The sequence below is a fragment of the Sprattus sprattus genome, assembly GCF_963457725.1.
Source record: "Sprattus sprattus genome assembly, chromosome: 1".
NCBI classification, from domain to species: domain Eukaryota; kingdom Metazoa; phylum Chordata; class Actinopteri; order Clupeiformes; family Clupeidae; genus Sprattus; species Sprattus sprattus.
This window is the reverse complement of record NC_137920.1, coordinates 20,363,318-20,385,817: the sequence shown is the minus strand read 5'-3', so window position 1 is coordinate 20,385,817 and position 22,500 is coordinate 20,363,318. Positions and strand designations below refer to the sequence as shown.

Genomic DNA, 22,500 nt, shown 5'->3' with positions numbered 1-22,500 from the left:
AACAGGTCAATGATAATACTTTTTTACTATAGTAAATGTGATGTTTCGGTAGTGACAATTTTTGGAAGAGGAAAAACATTCCAACACATTCTGAAAATACAATATAAAAATTGACTGTTCTTTTACTAGATATGTGTACTTTAGATATGGTACAATATACATACAGACAAAGTTTTGGGAATAAAACATAAAAGAATTCAAAATATTTCCGACCTGACTTTGCACCAATTCGGTAGAATGGCCCATATACCTTTAAGGCTGGCCGTGTATCATCATTGCAGGTTGATACATGTTTCATGTTTATTTGTTGACGAGGCAAGATGTCAGGTACGTCTCCTTTAAGGCTGACGCTGGGAGTTAATGGGGAAGTGAGAGTGAGTTACACAGGAAAACATTCTTCCTGTGGCGAACGCGGACACACACACACACACACACACACACACACACACAGACAAACAAACACACACACACCCACACACACACACACACACACACACACACAGACAGAGATGGATACACACACACAGTTGCACACACACAGATGGATACACACATGCACAGATAGATACACAGACGCACTCACTATAACTATACAGGTACACGAATACGAACATGCATACACACTAATGGTGGACACACACACTCACTCACTCACTCACTCACTCGCATAGATCCAAATTCCTTGTCTCATAGCTAACAAACTTGGTGCTTCCTCGTGTCTGTCCAGAGTATGCGGAGTTCCTGCATTGTAAGGACAGGAAGTTTGTGGACTTTGACGAAGTCCGCCGGGAGATCGAGGCGGAGACAGACCGGATCACCGGCTCCAACAAGGGAATCTCACCCATACCCATCAACCTCCGAGTCTTCTCCCCCCATGGTAATGCACACACACACACACACACACACACACACACACACACACACACACACACACACACACACACACACACACACACAGATCACCCATACCGATCAACCTCTGAGTCGTCTCCCCCCGTGGTAATGCACACACACACATCACCAATACCGATCAACCTCCGAGTCTTCTCCCTCCATGGTAATACACACACACACACACACACACACACACACACACACACACACACAGATCACCCATACCGATCAACCTCCGAGTCGTCTCCCCCCGTGGTAATGCACACACACACACACACACAGATCACCAATACCGATCAACCTCCGAGTCTTCTCCCCCCATGGTAATACACACACACACACACACACACACACACACACTCACACACACTCACACACACACACACACACACACACACACACACACACACACACACACACACACACACACACACACACACACACACACAGATGCAAGGAGTGCACCGAGACTTAACATGTTCCCTAAGACACACACTCTTGTAACAGGGCCCACCTGAGCTTGGCACCAGGAATCTCTCTCTCTCACACACACTATCTCGTTCTATCTCTCCACCCCTCTCACTGTGTCGTACATACACACACACACACACACACACACACACACACACACACACACACACACACACACACACACACACACACACACATACACATACTGACAGCTTATTTCTTCCCCCACCACTAGTCTTGAATCTGACCTTGATCGACCTCCCGGGCATGACGAAGGTTGCCGTGGGCGACCAGCCGGTAGACATTGAGTTCCAGATCAAAGAGATGCTCCTTCAGTTCATCACCCGGGATAACTGCCTCATCCTGGCCGTGACGCCAGCTAACCAGGACCTGGCCAACTCAGACGCCCTCAAGATCGCCAAAGAGGTCGACCCACAGGGTGAGTGTGTGTATTTGTCAGTGTGTGTGTGTGTGTGTTTGTAGATTCATATTACTTTTATGTTTTGTTTGTTCTTTCACTTGCTTAGCTTCTGCTAACCCCAGTGTCCGGGATGTTACAGCTAAGACTGATCTGGTGACAACCGTTAGGTGTAAAGTCCCCAGTCAGCCACACTGTGTGTGTGTGTGTGTGTGTGTGTGTGTGTGTGTGTGTGTGATTGTCATTGTGTCAGTGAGTCTTTGTCTGTGTGTGTGTGTGTCACTCTTTGCATTATAAATAAGTAGTGATAGTATTTAGTTTTATACCATAGATTGGAAACTCAGTCTTGGATTTGTCAGTCATGATCCAGGTTTTAATCTTAATTAATGATGACGTTGTTGAGACAGAGGCTTGAAGTTACACACTCACCCACAGCGTTTTACCTAAGCTTATCTGCCTATCCCTTGTGAGATAGTGAGTTTTATACACTGATGTTAAGGGGTGTTACCATCTATTCAAATAGGCCTTTGGGACAAGGCCCCTTTGTCTCGACCTGGATGGGGAAGGTGAGAGCAATATCACACCTCTCTCCCAGGTCAAGTATATTCACCCAGGAAATGCTGACATGCTAGTTAGATACAAGTAAGAGTAACATTTATACTAGGTATGATTAAGATTGAATTCTTGACTATGGCATATCCTTATTAACTATGAATCTCAAATGACCGGTCCCTTCATTCCCCCTTTTTAAGACTTTTTGTCTTAAACAGAACATTAGATATTAACTATATTCTTTGTCTTTTTCTTGAGTGAGTGTGGAATCTCTGTCTTGCAAAGGTGGCATAGTACTCTCGGCAGTAATAAATACATGTACAGTACATTGTAGCCAGCGGGGAAATAAAATTAAAAAGTGACAACCAAGGCAAACTTAAGGAATAACGTGATTCCTAACTAAAATAAACTAACACTACAAAAATGTTTAGGATCAAACTAAAGTACAGAAGATAACGATCTATGGGAGATACATTACAGTGCTACAACATCTTAAAACATTTCCTTTCTGGTTACTGAGGGGTACATGATATGTAGCATTTCCTTATTGTAATATGGGTTGACTGTTGGTACAGTTAAGAGTGTGTTTGTGATCGAGTGTCCGTGTGTGTGTGTTTGTGTGAGTGTCTGTGTGTGTGTGTGTGTGTGTGTGTTTGTGTCTCAGTTCTTCGCCTCATGTGGTGTTCTCTGTGTATTGTGTCTTGCCTTTGTTTAAAGGCAAGGGTTGACTGCTTGTTTAAGAGGGGGTATGAAAACGTGTGTGTTTGTGTTTACGTGAGTCTGTGTGTGTTTGTGTAAGTGTCCGTGTCAGTGTCTGCGACGCTTGAAATGTCTCAGTTGTTTCTCTCCATTCTTTGCTCCATATGGGGTCATTCAGCATCTCTTAGCATATCAGGAGATGGCTGCTGCTCCTCGAGGTGTCTCAGGTGGGGGTTGCCGTGGTTCCTTCAGGTCATGAGGTGTGGATCGCCTTTGATGGTTGTAGGTGTTGGCTGTCCGCGATGTTTTGTTCAAACGGTCCTGCTGTTCTCGTGTTGACTTTGTGGAATTGTCCCCCTTTCGACATCTTGGCGAGATGCTGCTTCCTATTGTCATCGTGACGAGGCGCTGAATGGGGCAGTTGTCCTTCATCCGCTTTTCTCCATATAATTATAAGATAATACTGGACAACACCTTCATGAGGCAGGAAGCCTGTTAGCATACTCCACACATCAGACAATAGACATTTGGTATTGGGTGTGAAATACCGCAGACAGCTAGATCTGTCTACAATAGCCATTTGGATGCTAATGAACGTGAAAGCAGGTTTGAACATGTGTTCAGGAAAAAACAGCATAAGCAAATGTCAGTAAACATTTCACAAATATCCTTCAAAATCCCCCCATATGATAACTTGGACTGGATGACATCCATAGGTGTTAAATGCAAGGTGGGGATAAAGCAAGAAGTTGAATGTTTGAAGGTTAATCTAACCATTTCACCTGAAGACAATGACAGTGGTCACATAACGGTTTAAACAGTCCTGTTAATTCATTCATACGACGCCTGGCCAGCCTACACGCACACACACATTCATACGCTTGCTTAGGAGACAGATGTAAATGCTTAGATAGAGGAAGCAAGCTGTGTACAGAGTTAAAGTTACAGTTAGTTACAAAATGATCTCATAAAAATCCCTTTCTTCATCCAGATTTCAGTGGCCAGTGAATGCCAAACCATTAAAGGCATTTAATTAATTCAGCGTTCCTGGCATCATTTAATGAAGTCAGAAATTCAGCGAGACTGCGGTTACTGCGGTTACTGCGGTTACTGCGGTTACTGCGGCTGACTTTATCAAAAGCATTGTTAAATCTGGACTCAAAGGAATTTTATGTATTGAAACATGACTGGTCAAATCAAATAACTGAATTTCCACAATTTAATGTAAACAATGTACAAATTAACACATTTTTAAATGCTGAAGATTTTCCAAACACCCGTTTTGACCACAACACTTACTGTATATTGTCTTGGGAAATAATATCTGAGCGGCAAACCTAGATTTGTGGAACAAATGCACAACCCCAGCTCAGACTGTGTTGCACCAGATGCCCGTGAAGACTTTTTTAGAGCCTGAATGGAACTTTTAGTAAGTCCGTGGATGTTTTTCAGAACAGGGGAGAATTACTCAAATTTCTGGCAGAACACTCGAATATGGAGCTTCAAGGAACCTCCACACAGGGGGTTGCCTGTTGGAAAGGACTAAAATCTGTGGCCTACATTTTACCAAGATTAAGTAAGTGTACTTACCAAAAGTGTTGTGTCAACTCGGGGTGAAGAGACATCTTACAGCAAACTCGAATCAGCAAATACAAGAACGCATCTCGGTAGGACCTCCAATTGATAGTATTTAGTCACACAGTAGGCTGTGCCTGCGTGTGTGTGTGCAGGCGTGTGCGTGTGTGTGAGACATGAAGTGAGGCACGCGTATGTGCTATAGTGTGTGTTTGCACACACATGAATGTATATGCCCTTTGTATTTGTAAGGTGACCTTAACATGACCTGTCAATGACACACTGATAACCTTTGACCTTCTGCCAGGCCTGAGGACCATCGGTGTGCTCACCAAACTGGACCTGATGGATGAGGGGACGGACGCCAGAGACATCCTGGAGAACAAGCTGCTGCCGCTACGCAGAGGTAACACACACACACACACACACACACACACACACACACACAAACACACACACACACACACACACACACACATACAAATACACACACATACACTCGCACAGACACACACACACACAGACACACGCACACGCACACATGCATTCATACAAATACACACACACATAAAGTACATGCATGCATGCATACACACACACAAGCATGAATACATACATGACACACAGACATGCATGAAGGCACGCACACACAACGGTAATGAAGTCATGCAGTCCGTCCATGTGTATTTTGCAGAAACAACACAAATATTAAGGTGTGTTATTCCTTATGCTCCAGGTTACATTGGGGTGGTGAACCGTAGTCAGAAGGACATTGACGGAAGGAAGGACATCAGCGTGGCTCTCACCGCAGAGAGGAAGTTCTTCCTGTCGCACCCGGCCTACCGTCACATAGCCGAGCGCATGGGCACCTCGCACCTGCAGAGGACCCTGAACCAGGCAAGTCTCACCTGCGTCTCACTGTCGTCTCACCCATGCCTCACCTGGTCTGGTCAGTCAGAAATCTCAGTCGTCTCAGTCGCCTCACCAGAGTCTCAAGTGTTTTAGCTACAGCAGAGCCTTACCAAGTCTTTTCACTCGGTCACAAGTCTCATCATAGTCACACTTCAGTCTCAAATTAATCTCACTTGTGATCCTCACCAAGTCTTTCCACTCATCCAAGTCTTCCCACAGTCTCATGTCCGTCCATCTCTGTAGTCTCTGTCTCGCGTCTGTCTCTCTTTACATCAGCTATGTCATGTTCACGTCTCTTCTTCAGGTTCTTCTCTGCAGTCACGTTGTCTCAATGAGGTCTCGTTGTAGTCTCTTATTAAGCCTGTTTTCTCACGTCGCCAGATTTTGTTCCCCCCATCAACTTCCTTGATTGCAATTCCGACACTCCCCTTAGCTGTTCGTCACACTAGTTGAATTCTCTTTACTCAAATTGCCTCTCTTTGTCTTGGTTTGTTCATTTTTAACACAACGCCTCCCACTCTGTACTGTAATCTATTTCTCATTCTTACTCCTATTTCTCATTCTGTTTCTCATCCGTCCTTTCGCTCATATCATCTCACCCTCCCCTTTAAAAAAATAACAACAAAAAAACAAAGCAACAACAATAACGGTCTCCCTCTGCAGCAACTGACGAACCACATCCGCGACACCCTTACTCCTATTTCTCATTCTGTTTCTCATCCGTCCTTTCGCTCATGTCATCTCACCCTCCCCTTTAAAAAAATAACAACAAAAAAACAAAACAACAACAATAACGGTCTCCCTCTGCAGCAACTGACGAATCACATCCGCGACACCCTTACTCCTATTTCTCATTCTGTTTCTCATCCGTCCTTTCGCTCATCTCATCTCACCCTCCCCTTTAAAAAAATAACAACAAAAAAACAAAACAACAACAATAACGGTCTCCCTCTGCAGCAACTGACGAATCACATCCGCGACACCCTGCCGACTCTGCGCAGCAAGCTGCAGTCTCAGCTGCTCTCGCTGGAGAAGGAGGTGGAAGAGTACAAGAACTTCAAACCTGACGACCCGCAACGCAAGACCAAGGCTTTACTTCAGTGAGTGTACAAACACACACACACGGAAAAACATACACACACACACACACACTTTTGCGCAAGTTCTTCAAACTTGACGACCCTCAACGCAAGACCAAGGATTTTATGCACACACCCTTATGCACACACCCATATAAGACCAAGGCTTTACTTCAGTGAGTGTACAAACACACAGACACATACATACACACGGAAAAACATACACACACACACACACACACACTTTTGCGCAAGTTCTTCAAACTTGACGACCCTCAACGCAAGACCAAGGATTTACAATAGCGCTCACACACCCATATGCACACACCCTTATGCACACACCCATATACACACACACACACACACATATACACACACACACACACATATAAACACACACACATATACACACATAAACACACATCCATATACAAACACACATATATACAGACACACATACACACACATAGACATACATTGGTATACAAGATGATAGCTTAAATCTGATGACACAACATGCGAGCATCAGAAATGTTTTCCTTGAAAAAAACATACACACTTGGACGCACACAAGAATTCACCAACTCCATATAAGTAAATACAAAGACAGATACTGACACCCACTCTCACACACACTAACACACACACACTCAACCTCTTCCTGTCCTCCCGTAGGATGGTTCAGCAGTTTGGCGTGGACTTTGAGAAGCGCATCGAGGGCTCTGGAGATCAGGTGGACACTGTAGAACTTTCCGGAGGTGCTCGCATCAATCGCGTCTTCCATGAGATCTTCCCCTACGAGCTCTTCAAGGTACACGTGTGTAATATAATGATAATGTTCAGGAAGGTACACATGTGTAATAAAATGATAATGTACAGCGAGATTAAAGTGTTTGCTAAATTAATAGTAACAGAAGTAGCTGCAGTAGCAGTAGCAGTAGCAGTAGCAGTAGCAGTAGCAGTAGCAGTAGCAGTAGCAGTAGCAGTAGAACTTGTAGTAGTAGCAGTAGTTGCAGTAGCCGCAGTAGCTGTAGCAGCAGTGTTTCTGTAGCTTTTCACAGTCAGTAGTGTTGGGTTGTAGTGTAGCCATAAGGTTTCATGTGTTTATTCTAATGCTGTGTTCACCTCTGAACAAAGATGAAGTTCGATGAGAAGGAGCTGAGGAGAGAGATCAGCTATGCCATCAAGAACATCCATGGTGTCAGGCAAGTCCACTCACCCATCTACACTGCACCACACTATGCTAAACTAGCTGGATGCAACATGAGGCTGCACTAAACCTCATTACACATACGTTTTAATTAACCTTTTAGTATTTTGGCCAAATTATGACCAAAATCATTAACTAAGCAAAGGCATACTATTAGAAATATTCATAATGTTAAAAGACTTTAAAAATATTGTATTTAATTATGCCAAAATCATTAACATCAGCATGCTCATATTATTAGCAACTGCGCTGTGCCATCACTTCTTAATACTTCTTAAACGTGATGATATGACTAAGTATGCCATTTCTCTTACACATACTAACTGTGTGCTTGTAAGCACGTGACACTGGATGGTCGTTTCCTAATATAATATAAAACTGGGCTCTGCCATTTTGAATGTGTCTTTCCTGACCACCATTGTGTCATGACGTGACCGTAGTGAACGAGGGCAAGGGGTGCAGCTGCAGTGTGCAGTGGTACCGGGGGCATGAGAGTCTCTGCATGTGTGCAAAGGTACAGGAAGGGCATGAGAGTCTCTATATGTTTGTCACCTGTGTAGTGTGTTTTGTCTGTCTGTGGTTTTCAGTCATTTCTCGAGATTTCTCCTCCTCTCTCTCTTTTTCATTTTCCACTTTCTACCTGTCTGTCTGTCTACCTGTCTGTCTGTCAGAGTGAGTGTATCAGTCTAGGTCTATTTATCTATTGATCTGCCTTTGTCCACAACTCACTTTCTGTTTCTGTCCCCACTCTCTGTTGGTTTTTCACACCTGCCCCCGCAACAACCTGTTAATCTCTGTTCATGTGTGTATATATGTGTGTGTGTGTGTGTGTGTGTCTGTGTGTGTGTGTGTGTGTGTGTGTGTGTGTGTGTGTCTGTGTGTGTCTGTGTGTGTCTGTGTGTGTCTGTGTGCGTGTCTGTGTCTGTGTCTGTCTATTCCACTGTCTCTTGTTTCACATCTCACAATGAATATTGTTCTGTTAACTGTCCATCTGTCCATCTTTCACCAAATCTTCTGCTGATTTCTTTCTTTCTTTCTGTCTTTCTGTTTCTCTCTTTCTTTCTCTCTTTTTTCCAACCATCTCTACACCTCACAATCTATCTTCTTACCCCTTACCCCCACCTCCACTCTTGTCTTGTGTCTTTGTCTGTGTGTGTGTGTGTGTGTGTGTCTCTGTGTGTGTGTGTGTGTGTATATGTGTGCCCTCAGAACGGGGCTGTTCACGCCAGACTTGGCGTTCGAGGCCATCGTGAAAAAGCAGGTGGTTAAACTGAAGGAGCCCTGTCTGAAGTGTATCGATCAGGTCATTCAGGAACTGATCAACACCGTCAGGCAGTGCAGCAGCAAGGTACCGCTGAAACGGACACAGGCCGCAGTACTTCCTCCTGGCCTGCCAGGGGGTGCTGTGACTGCTGCCCAGCAGGGAGCCGCAGGGTTGGAGGAGGAGGCACAACGCAATCAGGAAGGGAGGAGAGGGTAGGGGGCATAGACATCATATATGACCTATATGATGTCTATGGTAGGGGGAGCACTGATGTCCCAGCATGCCCTGCGTGCAGTGGGAGAGGTGTCGATAGAGGGGAAGGAATTGGTTGACCAAAACAAATGTAGTGGAATCCTCTTGTCAAAGGAAGATGGTAATACAGTGCAGTCTGGCAGTAAATCTGACCAGAGGTCAGGAGTTTGTAGCTTGGGTTAGGATGGCGCCCGATTCCGAATATGACACAAGAGGCGGCAGATGTGTGCTTACAACAGTCAACAGCAACAAGTATTCATTTTTACATTCACACCGAAAGCATCAGTCTGCTTTGCTAGACAGAACTGAAGCACTAGCTTCACTTGCGCTAGTGTCAACACAGGACCACATTGTAGATAAAACTGAAACACAACCCAGTTTTGGGCTCTGAACGTACTTAAGTGACCCCTCCTTTGACTGTGCCACTCTAACAGCCCTGCTGGTTCCTTGCTTAAATACCCCAGGGGTGGGGGGGTGGGGGGTTGTTGTGCCGTGATGGATGGATTAGTGGAGAGGTAGATGAAGAAGAAAGGCACGGTCTGAATTTCTCTTCATCCACCTGCATTCTCAAAGACCAGCTACAGGTTTTCAGTTTTTTTTTCTACCAGTTTTCCCCAGCACCACTGTTTCTAATTGGCCGGTTCATGTTCAACCGGGACGTCTTCAATTTAAACCTAGTCAGCCTAGCGACTGAAATCCAATTGTGCAATTACGCATTTTAATAGGCTAGCTAAGTTTCTAATAGGCTAGTTCAATTCAATCTTCAAGGCAATATTTAATTTGTGCATATCCCATTGAAGCACTGTTAGAGGGAGACACACACCGGAGGAAGAGACACAAAGAGGGGGGGGGGGGGGAGGCTAGGCCATAAGGCTGCGCACTTATTCCTGTATCCTATGTTTGTTTTCCCCTAAGCCATGGTAGAGCAGGTGATGGTAGAATATATGCAGTATGGTGGTCTCACATGGGCAGGATTGGAGAGCATTGACCCTGGATGACTTTGCTTGAACAATGCTCCATCGAAAAACAACATGCATACTAGTCATAAAGATGTCATGCATCTTCCCTTCATCTCCACTGATGTTGTTGATGAGTGTTCCCCTTAGCTTTGCCTCCATCATGATGGTTTCATTGCAGATGGGCAAGAGGCGCTCTGTGTTGAGTGAATAGATTTGGTGTTGCTTAATCCATCGCTGTGGTAATCAGCAGCCAACCTCTTACCTGTTAGTGGTTGTTGTTTAAGTCATCAATGATTACCTCAAACGCAGCGCTGTTAGTGCGTATGCGTGTGTGAAGATCCATCATGATCTCACCAATGTTGCAGTTGGTGAGGAAGCTTGGTGACCACTGGCGCTGTGGAGTAGTTTGTTTGTTTGTTTGTTTATTAGTTTGTTTGTTTGTTGTGTTTCGGTATTCTCAGTATTATCGGTGAAGGAGTTTGTGGCCTTGCCTGCCTCTCTCCCTGCCTCTGCCCCTGTCTCGGCCTCATGGCATGCATCGTTGCCATTGGTTACCCAAAACCTGTGTCCGCCTCATAGCATTTATCATTGCCATTGGTTACCCAAAACCTGTGTCCGCCTCATAGCATTTATCATTGCCATTGGTTACCCAAAACCTGTCTCTGCCTCATGGCATTCATCGTTGCCATTGGTTACCCAAAACCTGTAGCTGGTCTTCCAGAGTGTGAGCTCCAATGATGACTAATGAACTGAACAACCTTCTTCTCTTCTCTTCCCTTCTCTTCTCTTGTTTTCTTCCTCATTCTTTATCTATTGCATCGCTTTCTCTGCCATTTCTCATTTCTCTTTACCACTTCACATCACATTCACCCCCCTCCCAATCATTATTTTGATCACCCTCCCTTTTTGCTTCACTCCACCCCCACCCCCACCTACCTTCCCCAACTTCCTTATTCTCCTCCAATCAAAACCCCCCAACCCCCAAATCCCCATCCAATGAAAACGCTTCTGCCACCCCCACATGCCCCCAAACCCTTTACCACATCCAATTAAAAACAAATCGCTCCTGCCCCTCACCTGCTCCCTCTGCCCGCCCACTTTAAAAACAATTCCCATGGTGCATCAGGACGGGGCTGTTCACGCCGGACTTGGCGTTCGAGGCCATCGTGAAGAAACAGATTGTTAAGCTGAAGGAACCCTGTCTGAAGTGTGTGGACCTGGTGGTGTCAGAGCTCTCTACACTCAACCGCAAATGTACAGAGAAGGTAAAGATTAAGAAAGAAAGAAAGAAAGAAAGAAAGGATGTAAAGAGGTGAGAAAAGAGGGAGAGAACAATGAAGCCAATGAAGAGAGAGAAGAAATGCAGTTATTGATATGAATACAGTTTCTCTTCTTTTTTGTGTCTGAGGGTGTTTGGGTGTGAGTGTGTGAAAGAGTGTGTGTGTCTCCTGGGAGTTTCCCAGGTTGTGTTGTGATGTTGGTTGTAGTGTGTGTGCTTGTGTGAGAGAGAGTGTGTGTGTGTGTGTGTGTGTGTGTGTGTGTGTGTGTGTGTGTGTGTGTGTGTGTGTGTGTGTGTGTGTGTGTGTGTGTGAGAGAGGGAGAGAGAGAGAGAGGGAGTGTGTGTGTGTGTGTGTGAGTGTGGTTGTGAGTGAGTGTGTGTGTGTGTGTGTGTGTGAGTGTGTGTGTGAGTGTGTGTGCGCACCATGTCTTGCCTAGATGTCCTCCCCAAGTCTTTGTGATTTTTGATCCCTTTCGTCCAATCAAAAGAACTGTTTCTAGTGCTTTCTTTTCACTTTCCTCCAATGGATTAACTTCACCATGGTTTCCCCCCCCCTCCAATCAAGTTTCATTGTTTGTATTCTGCCAATGAAGTTTCCTCCTCTTTGTCCAATCCAAAAACCGAATCTGTGTTCATTACCCCGCCCCAACTCCCTGATTGGACGGTAACCATTCCATGTCCGTCCTGTAACCCCTTCCTAGCGGTGCAGATATTCTCTTCACTGTAGTTCCCCAACACCCTAGCAGTGTGAGTGGAACCAATCTCAACTTTTCTTGAGGGAAGGTGTTTTGTGTTACACATCACTGAACCTTTCAGCCCAGTCACAAAATCCAATCTCTTCCCCGTCTTTAACCATGTCTCTCTCAGATGGTCCCTCACTAACACACACTAAGTTCACACTCAGTTATGTTTATCTATTTATATTACAATTTGAACCTTTTCAATTAGGGGTTTTGTTTATACACAAAATGAAATGTATTACATGAACAACATGTGATGATATCCTGTTAAAAAAAAGAATATATTCCTAACAACAAATATGAAATAACAATATACCTTAAACGTACGACTGCTCAGGTGACTCACATCCTGGGATGGAGCCAAGATCATTCTAGACTGAGTGTGACTACTCACTGCATGATACCCACAATGCACCTCTCTACAAGGGCCTCATTCGTCTTACCCCTGACTTTCTCTGAACTGTTTGGGTGTGTACTGCTCTGCAGCATTGTGTGCGCATGCGTGCGTGTGTGTGTGTGTGTGTGTGTGTGTTTATGCATGTGTGCGTGTGGGTGTGCGTGTGTGTGCATGTGTGTGCATGTGTGTGTGCGTGTGTTTGTGCATGTGTGCGTGTGTGTGTGCATGTGTGGGTGTGTGCGTGTGTGCGTGTGTGTGTGTGTGTGTGCATGTGCGTGTGTGTGGGCATTTGGCTGTGTGCATGTGTGTGTGTGTGCGTGTGTGCATGTGCGTGTGTGTGTGCATGTGTGTGTGTGTTTGTGTGTGCGTGCGTGTGTGTTGTTTGTGCATGACGTATTCAAAAAGTCTTATTGAGTTTAGTGAGGGCATGCTTGAATGCAAGCAGCAGCATATGTAGGTGTAAATGTGTGTGTGTGCATGCACATGTAGTTTTGTGTGTTTGTGTACCTTTCTCCACTCTCTGCAGTAGTGTGCGTGTGTGTGTTTGTGTGTTTATCTAGCTGAATTCCTACCCCCTACTGAGGGAGGAGACGGAACGGATCGTCACCACCCATGTCAGGGAGCGAGAAGGCAAGACCAAGGACCAGGTGTGTGTGTGTGTGTCTGTGTGTGTGTGAGTGTGTATGTATGTAGCTATGTATGTATGTATGTTTGTATGTAGCTATTTATGTAGCTATGTATGTACACTGTTACTTTAATATTTCCATTAGATGTATATTTCGATCTATATATTTGTAACAACGTATGTAGGCTTCTTTAGTCTTTTGAATTGCTGTAAATCTAATCCATGGGCATCGTGGTTGATTCACTTAATCGGCCTCTTCTATAACCAACATCTTTAGTGTCTCGCTAAATCGGCCTCTTCTATAACCAACATCTTTAGTGTCTCGCTAAATCGGCCTCTTCTATAACCAACATCTTTAGTGTCTCGCTAAATCGGCCTCTTCTATAACCAACATCTTTAGTGTCTCGCTAAATCGGCCTCGTCCATAACAAGGAGCTCTTGTCTGTATTCCAGGTTTTGCTCTTGATTGACATGGAGCTGTCCTACATCAATACTAACCACGAGGACTTCATCGGATTCGCCAAGTGAGTGAGGCTGCTCAGACTGTGCCGTGTCATGACACACAAAGAGAGAACCAATAGCATCTGAGAGAACTGATAGTATCTGAGAGAACCGATAGTATCTGAGAGAACCAATAGCATCTGAGAGAACCGATAGTATCTGACGACTAGAGAACCGATAGTATCTGAGAGTACCGATAGTATCTGAGAGAACCAATAGTATCAGAGAACCGATATTATCTGATGACTAGAGAACCGATAGTATCTGACGACTAGAGAACCGATAGTATCTGAGAGTACCGATAGTATCTGAGAGAACCAATAGTATCAGAGAACCGATATTATCTGATGACTAGAGAACCGATAGTATCTGACGACAAGAGAACCGATAGTATCTGAGAGAACCGATAGTATCTGATGACTAGAGAACCGATAGTATCTGAGAGAACCGATAGTATCTGATGACTAGAGAACCGATAGTATCTGAGAGAACCGATAGTATCTGATGACTAGAGAACCGATAGTATCTGAGAGAACCGATAGTATCTGACGACAAGAGAACCGATAGTATCTGATGACTAGAGAACCGATAGTATCTGAGAGAACCGATAGTATCTGACGACAAGAGAACCGATAGTATCTGATGACAAGAGAACCGATAGTATCTGAGAGAACCGATAGTATCTGACGACAAGAGAACCGATAGTATCTGACGACAAGAGAACCGATAGTATCTGAGAGAACCAATAGTATCGGACGACCCAGAACAGCTCTGACGTACCTGGACAAACCTGTCTCTGCCTCGGCCTTGACGTACCTGACCTCTGCCAGATCTGATTTACATTTGTTCCAGAGTTAGCAAAGTTAAAGGTCTACTATATAACTTTAATGAAATTAAACAAATACTCTATATCGTTAGGGAACAATATTAACATGCATTTCTCTGTAATGTGGACAAATGCTGTAATGTATAATTCAATGATTTATTGTATTTTCTCGTCTATTGCATTGATTTTGTAACTAACCGTGGGGCCGTAACTGGTTTTATGATGTGATTGTATTCACCTATTAAAGCATGGAGACGTGCTTTTTTCAAAATGATTTGATTTAAAAGCGTTAGCAATTCCTCTGGAAGTATGATCGTATGACTCTAAAAAGCCCTTAGACATGCAGATATCTTCGGCTGAAATCGTTTTTTCTGCTCTTCTTGCTTGTTTGCAGTGCTCAGCAGAGGAACGCCAATGTGAGCAAGAAGAGAGCCATGCCCAATCAGGTACAACAGTCACTCACTCACCCCTCCTCTCATTCTCCGTGTCTCCTTAAATATCTCCCCTCTCAGACACACACACACACAAACACACACACACACACACACACACACACACACACACACACACACACACACACAGACACACACAGGATACTTAGAGGAACAAAAATCATGTGACCCCCTCCCTTTCCCTTCCTCGACTCTGGGGTGGGTCTGACTGAGTGGAGTCCGGCAGCCCCGCCCCCCCTCTCTCCCATATCCTTCTCCAACAACAGGAAGTTCCCAGCATGCCCTTCCTTCCTGTGTCAGTGATGTGATGCTCTCTGTCTGAGTGGCTTTAGCTGCTGCTGTTCCTGAGGTGGCGCCGGTGGTGATGTTGCGGTCTGTCTGCATTGACTTGTACATCTGTTGAATGCCTATTGCACTATTCAGACTAGTACGCCTGTCTGAGTGTGAAGGAGCTGACCTTTTGACCTTTGACTTTTGACCTTTGACCTTTGATCATGTCATTCAGTGGGGTCAAGGGTGCATGTGTAGCCCCATAGAATTAGAGGAGTATATGGACGCTCTTAATCACAACAGCGCTATGTTCCATGCAGAACCCCAAAGTTGGAAGTAAATGGACCGATGGGGGCTGATTGGGGGGCTGATTGGGGTGCAGAGGGCCTAATGATGTTCCTATATTGACCATTCCGAAACCGTTAAATAGATGGCGAACATAAGAACGTCGGTGCTTTCGTGCAGTTATTAGTATCCATAGCAGGTCATCATCGAGGTCCTGTTCTACTTCCTCTCAATTCTATGTGTAACCATGAGCTCATCAAGAACATGTGACCTTTCCTCTGTGACCTTTCTTTCATCTCCTTTCTCTATTTTTCTTTTTCTCTCTTTCCTGTTTTAACCATTCCTCTCTTCTTTTCTCTAAATATTTATTTTCTTCTCATTCTTTTTCTTTTCTTCCTCAACTTCATTCCATCCTTTCACTCTCTGTATCTCTCTTCCTCTTTCTCTCTCTCTCTCTCTCTCTCTCTCTCTCTCTCTCTCTCTCTCTCTCTTTCCCTCTTTCTCTCTGCTACACTATAAATCTTTTCTGGTGGAAGGGAGAGGTTTTGGTCAGTCATATCTTGCCACTCTAGTTGCTAACATCTCCTGACATCCTCCATGACAACACAGCCTAAGATGTTGAAGAGCAAAACTCTGCTCTGAGTTGAAGTAGCCTCTGTTGAAAGCTAATTGGTTGGAGTAGCCTATGTTGAAAGTTGATTGGTTGAAACATGTATGGCATGTTTTCAAAATAGTGCTAATTTAGAAGTAATATTTCTCACACATGCTGATGCACGTGCACACACACACACACACACACAGGCACACACGCACACACGCACACACGCACACACGCACACACGCACACACACACACACACACACACACTTTTCATGGTGATGTAAAAATCTGTAATTTAACATATACTGTTTACTGTAGATGACACTCCATGTTACCTTTCTTTGCAATGATCTATCAGTTGATCAATAGCAGCTTTGCAGGTCGTGGTCTGATCTGCCTTCCAGGAGGTTTCATACATTTTAGAGATGAACTTCTCTCACCTATGGTTGTCAATAGTGTGTGTGTGTGTGTGTGTGTGTGTGTGTGTGTGTGTGTGTGTGTGTGTGTGTGTGTGTGTGTGTGTGTGTGTGTGTGTGTGTGTGTGTGTGTGCGCGCGTGTGTGTGCACACTAGTTTGGCAGACAAGGAGGCCAAGATGAGGAAAAGGTTAGACTCAAAGGTGCTTCAATAACAGCTCAACCCTGCTCAAGCAACGGGTTGAATGAGACAATGGCCTTTTCCCGGAGCTGTGTAGTCCAGGTTCAGAAAGCAAAACTCCTCTCCAGGTTTTCATATCACCCATCTGAATTCATTTATAACCTCAACGCTTGGTAATAGAAACAATTTGAACCTGCTGGTTTAGTTAATAGCTACACAGCTATTCAAGAGAACTATTCAAGAGGCATGAGCGCACAGAGTAAGTTGGGAATCCTTATGACCGGCTATACTTAGAAAAAACACAGTACATATTCAAGTTTAAGGTTAGGTTTAGCAGATGCAGTTACACCAAGTGACTTACAAAGTCATACAAACTTTTAATCTCAACAACAACAAAAAGTCAGCAATAAGTCAATTATAAGTTAATAACATTAACATACTCCAACCTTTGAGGCTCTGAACCTGGACATGACTTAAATGGGGGTCATTGTCTCTGCGGCTGTTAATGAGCAAACTGTCTTGGAAAAGTGAAAACTGTCCTGCTTTCCAAACGCTCTCCACTGTGAATACACACATTCTGGGATTCTAGGTCTGCGTTCAGGGGTCTAGGCCTCCACTACAGGGTCTAGGCCTCTACTACAGTGAGGAAACATTAATCTAATCGCAGGGATGTTTTAAAAATGGGTAATTTAGGGAGTTATCCCATGTAGGTGAATGTTAAAACTTGGTTATTATTTTGTTATGATAAGATAGATGTATTAGATTCCAGTGAATTGTTCAAATTAATATATCAGGACCTTATGGTTGCCATGTATTAGATTAGAGTAAAAGTGAGTAGGGTGAAGTGTGCCAGAATGTGTCTGTTAATCAGCTCAGTTTTGCTGTTTCAAGTGTGTGCTTGTTTCCATCTGGTTTTGATCATTTTTAATGCTCATCTTCTCTCACAGATGAAAACAGTACTGTGGTCGGAGTGTGTTCCTTTTGAGTATGTAGATTGTGTGTGTGTGTGTGTGTGATTGCATGCTGCCATCACTACCTTGTGGTGAGAAGCGGTACTGCCATTCTTACCTCAGGAAGTTCAAGCTGCAGGCCTGGGGGTTCTATATCCTCCTGGGAACTAAGAAAATCATCATGTCATCCAATTTCTCTTTTTTTGTGATTTCCTTTAAAAAAAACTACAGACGACACAAGTATATGGGTTGATTCTCAGGAGGGTACATTATAGGGTTGTGTGTTTGAGAGAAAGAGAGACCTTTTTACAGTCTCACTTTTAAGTTCATTGTATGTCTGGTGCATAAAAAAACACTTAAACCGTGTGAAAGTTATTACCTTGATTATGACATGATATGAAACATCTTTCCCCTTTTCGGAATTTTTTTTGAAAGTTTGCCGCTATCAGAGAGCCAACCCCACAGTCACACAGACTATGATATTCGATATTTACCACTGTCACTCTGTAGTGCATTATTCTGGTGCCCTACATTGGGTTTTCTTATATCTCACTGCTTTACCTTATCTTAACCTAAAGTTAACATTAACAATGGCACTACTACCATCACCCACAGCAGCATGTGTAGAGCACCCAATAATAACCCATACTGTCTACCCAATAAACCCTAATCTTGTTTCCTTGACTGCACCCTTTTGGCCTGTTGGTTTTGCTCTTAGGGTCGTGGAGCTTTCTACGAAAGAAAGACTGTACGAGATAAGTTCCTACTGTCTGGCTTTTGAAAGCTATTTTTCTTTCTCACTTTTTCTGTTGTTCTCTCCCTCTGTTGCTCTGTTTCTCTCACTCTCTTTCGCTCTCTAACCTACTAACTACACGTGTAATGTGTTAAATGCTTAATCGCTTTAAGCTTCATGCTTGTGCTGATGATGAAGTGGTGCTAAACAGCGCAGCTAACGCTAAGCCATTAACCTCTGCAAGTTTTAACCAATCAGGAGAAAGGACCTAACTAGGGCCGCCATGGGGAGGGGGCAGAATAATGGAGTATATGAGATCAATACTAATGGAGAATCTGAGATCAATAATAATGGAGTATATGAGATCAATAATAATGGAGAATATGAGATCAATAATAATGGAGTATGTGAGATCAATACTAATGGAGAATATGAGATCAATTATAATGGAGAATATGAGATCAATTATAATGGACAATTTTAGATCAATACTATTGGAGAATATGAGATCTTGCCTTTGAAATGATGCAGAAAGTAATGCAGAAGCATCAATCAAGACATCTGCAAAAGAGGAGGTTTATGTTCACTATGTGTACTGTATTACATAAAGTGAACATACATGTACTACACTATATGTGTAATTAATGTTAGGTGTTTCCATTATTCTGTCTCCCCTTAGATTGATGTGCTTTTCAAAAATGTAGCAAATTAATGAGAAACCCAGTTTTAAAACAAATGACCCAACAAGCAAACACACACAGACGCACAACATTTGTAACTAAATCTGTCAGTGATGGTATATATGTACTCATCCTACATCTCTGTTTTTGTCTGTCTTGCTTGACGTAAAGGTGTGTCATGCCGACATTGCCGTAGTAACATACATCATTAGTACGCATTGATTCACATATTTTTTTTTTAATTAAGAGGGACATAGGGGGGGTGGAAATCATTGCAGCCATCTTGGGCTTTGACCGCATGACAGACTTTGCGAACCAGCCCTCTGCTAACGTGAACACACAAGCTGCAGTGGCAGCCAATGAGAAGCCAACGAGGACCAGAAGAGAAGGGTTGTGATTGGTCACTTCCAGCTCTCACTGCTGTCATCCTGCCCCTGTACTTGCAGGTGATCAGACGTGGTTGGCTGACCATCAACATCAGTATTATGAAGGGCGGGTCTAAAGAGTACTGGTTCGTGTTGACCGCTGAGTCTCTGTCCTGGTACAAGGATGAGGAGGTTAGTAGGAGGCTTTTGTTTGTGTATAGGTGTGTAATGCTACTGGGTTACCTGGGTAACCTTTGTGTGTGAGTGCTGTCACCTAGGATACCTGGTTAACCTTTGTGGGGACAGTGTAACCTGGGTTACCTGGTTAACCTGTGTGTGTGTGTGTGTGTGTGTGTGTGTGTGTGTGTGTGTGTGTGTGTGTGTGTGTGTGTGTGTGTGTGTGTGTGTGTGTGTGTGTGTGTGTGTGTGTGTGTGTGTGTGTGTGTGTGTGTGCGTGTGTGTGTGCGTGTGTGCGTGCGCGTGTGCGTGTGTGTGTGAGAGAGAGTGGTAACCTGGATTACCTGGTTAACAATGTGATGGATAAAGTAGTGTTGTTTCTACACATGTGTGTATCACACATGGTATCAAGTAACCTTGTGTGCTTTTCCCAGGAGAAAGAAAAGAAGTACATGCTTCCTTTGGACAACCTGAGGATCAAGGATGTGGAGAAGGGTTTCATGTCAACCAAACACACCTTTGCCATCTTCAACACTGAACAAAGGTGTGTGTGTGTGTGTGTGTGTGTGTGTGTGTGTGTGTGTGTGTGTGTGTGTGTGCGTGCGCGTGTGTGTGTGCGTGCGCGTGTGTGTGTGTGTGTGTGTGTGTGTGTGTGTGTGTGTGTGTGTGTGCACACGCAGGTGCCTGTGTTTGAGCAAAGAGAGAAAGTTAGTTTGTGTATGTGAGAGAAAGTGTGTGTTTTAGTAAAGGAGAGACAGTGAGTTAGTAATTTATAAAGGTGTGTGTGTGTGTGTGTGTGTGTGTGTGAGAGAGCGTGATTGTATAGTGAGGTAATATGGGCTTGAGTAATGGTTGTGTAGTTGTGTGTGGTTATGTGTGCTTGAGTAAGTGTTGTGTATATGTGTGAGGTTATATGTGCTTGAGTAATGGCTGTGTGAGTTTATGTGTGCTTGAGTAAGGGTTGATAATGTACAGTAACTGACCCTGTCCTTGTGTGCAGGAACGTGTATAAGGACCTTCGTCAGATAGAGTTGTCCTGCGACTCCCAGGACGACATAGACAGCTGGAAGGCCTCTTTCCTCAGGGCAGGGGTCTTCCCAGAGAACGACCAGGTAGCAACCAGACAGCCATCCATCCATCCTTTATCTATCTATTTATTTATGTATCTATTATCCATCCATCCTCTATCTATCTATCTATCTATCTATTTATGTATCTATTATCCATCCATGCTCTCATGCTCTCATGCTCTCTCCTTCTGTTTCTCTCTCTCTTTCTCTCTCTCTTTCTCTGTCTCTCTCTCTCTCGCTCTCTCTCTGCTCTGAAGGGACCAATAACAAAGCAGCAGAAATAAATCCTTCCTCATACGTGTTCCATGCACGCTTCCCTGTGCGTGCGTGTGTGTGTGTGTTCTGTGTTCCGCTCTGAGGGCGTCCTCTCCGCTGCTAACCCTTTCAGGTGTTCTCAAGGAACCCTTGTAGTGTGCTTTCTAGAGCAGTTCATTGCAGCATCAGTGTCAATTCAAAAGTCATCAGTGTTTGTTTATCCACAGTGAATTATGACACATAGCAACATCATGGCAACATATTTAGAGTGGGTGGATTTAATGTTAAGGGCACCGGCATCTGAACTGTTATTCCATATTATTCCATAAGCAGCATAGGATGAGAACCTCCTGTAGTTGTTGTGCCGTTTAATGTATAGCTGTGTACAGTGCTGCCTTTATCTGTCTCTATATCTTATCCGCTGCGGTCCCTTTTTTTCATACGTGTTCCATGCACGATTGTGTGTGTGTGTGTGTGTGTGTGTGTGTGTGTGTGTGTGTGTGTGTGTGTGTGTGTGTGTGTGTGTGTGTGTGTGTGTGTGTGTGTGTGTGTGTGTGTGTGTTCTTTGTTCCGCTCTGACTGGTCCTATGGGCTGCTGTCCCTTTCAGGTGGAGGCTGAGGACAGCAGGGAGGGGGACAGCGGCGGCAGCAGCTTCTCCATGGACCCCCAGCTGGAGAGGCAGGTGGAGACCATCAGGAACCTGGTGGACTCCTACATCGGCATCATCAACAAGTCCATACGTGACCTCATGCCCAAGACCATCATGCACCTCATGATCAACAGCGTGAGTGCAGTTGCACACTAACCGCATACTAGCATAACCCACCACACACGAGGATAACCCAACGCACACTAGCATAGCCCACCACTCACTCCATGATCCACCACTCACTCCATAGCCCACCACTCACTCAATAATCCCCCACTCACTCCATATCCTACCACTCACTCCATGATCCACAACTCCATAATCCACCACTCACGCCATAACCCTCCACTCACTCCATATCCTACCACTCACTCCATGATCCACCACTCACTCCATAATCCTCCACTCACTCCATAATCCTCCACTCACTCCATGATCCACCACTCACTCCATAATCCACCACCACTCCATAATCCTCCACTCACTCCATAATCCACCACTCACTCCATAATCCTCCACTCACTCCATAATCCTCCACTCACTCCATAATCCGCCACACACTAGCATAGCCCACCACTCACTCCATGATACACCACTCACTCCATAGCCCACCACTCACTCCATAATCCTCCACTCACTCCATAATCCACCACTCACTCCATATCCTACCACTCACTCCATAATCCTCCACTCACTCCATAATCCACCACTCACTCCATATCCTACCACTCACTCCATAATCCACCACTCACTCCATAATCCAC

General features: G+C 44.3%; 1 protein-coding gene across 4 annotated transcripts in view; it reads left to right on the top strand.

Annotated features, from left to right (window-relative positions):
* Positions 1-22,500, top strand: part of LOC308372654 (dynamin-2-like) — a 38,485-nt gene that overhangs the window by 9,480 nt on the left and 6,505 nt on the right. For 2 of the 4 annotated variants that reach the window (XM_080847920.1, XM_080847919.1), the window contains exons 3-17: positions 728-877; positions 1,601-1,804; positions 4,917-5,015; positions 5,346-5,506; positions 6,479-6,621; positions 7,276-7,411; positions 7,738-7,805; positions 11,412-11,550; positions 13,262-13,348; positions 13,780-13,850; positions 15,048-15,099; positions 19,666-19,776; positions 20,196-20,305; positions 20,762-20,873; positions 21,695-21,871. In XM_080847920.1, coding sequence (XP_080704046.1) covers positions 728-877; positions 1,601-1,804; positions 4,917-5,015; positions 5,346-5,506; positions 6,479-6,621; positions 7,276-7,411; positions 7,738-7,805; positions 11,412-11,550; positions 13,262-13,348; positions 13,780-13,850; positions 15,048-15,099; positions 19,666-19,776; positions 20,196-20,305; positions 20,762-20,873; positions 21,695-21,871 — 1,820 coding nt within the window. Of the gene's footprint in view, positions 1-727; positions 878-1,600; positions 1,805-4,916; positions 5,016-5,345; positions 5,507-6,478; positions 6,622-7,275; positions 7,412-7,737; positions 7,806-9,019; positions 9,159-11,411; positions 11,551-13,261; positions 13,349-13,779; positions 13,851-15,047; positions 15,100-19,665; positions 19,777-20,195; positions 20,306-20,761; positions 20,874-21,694; positions 21,872-22,500 lie in introns of all 4 variants that reach the window. The other 2 variants (XM_080847922.1, XM_080847921.1) reach the window with 1 other exon arrangement.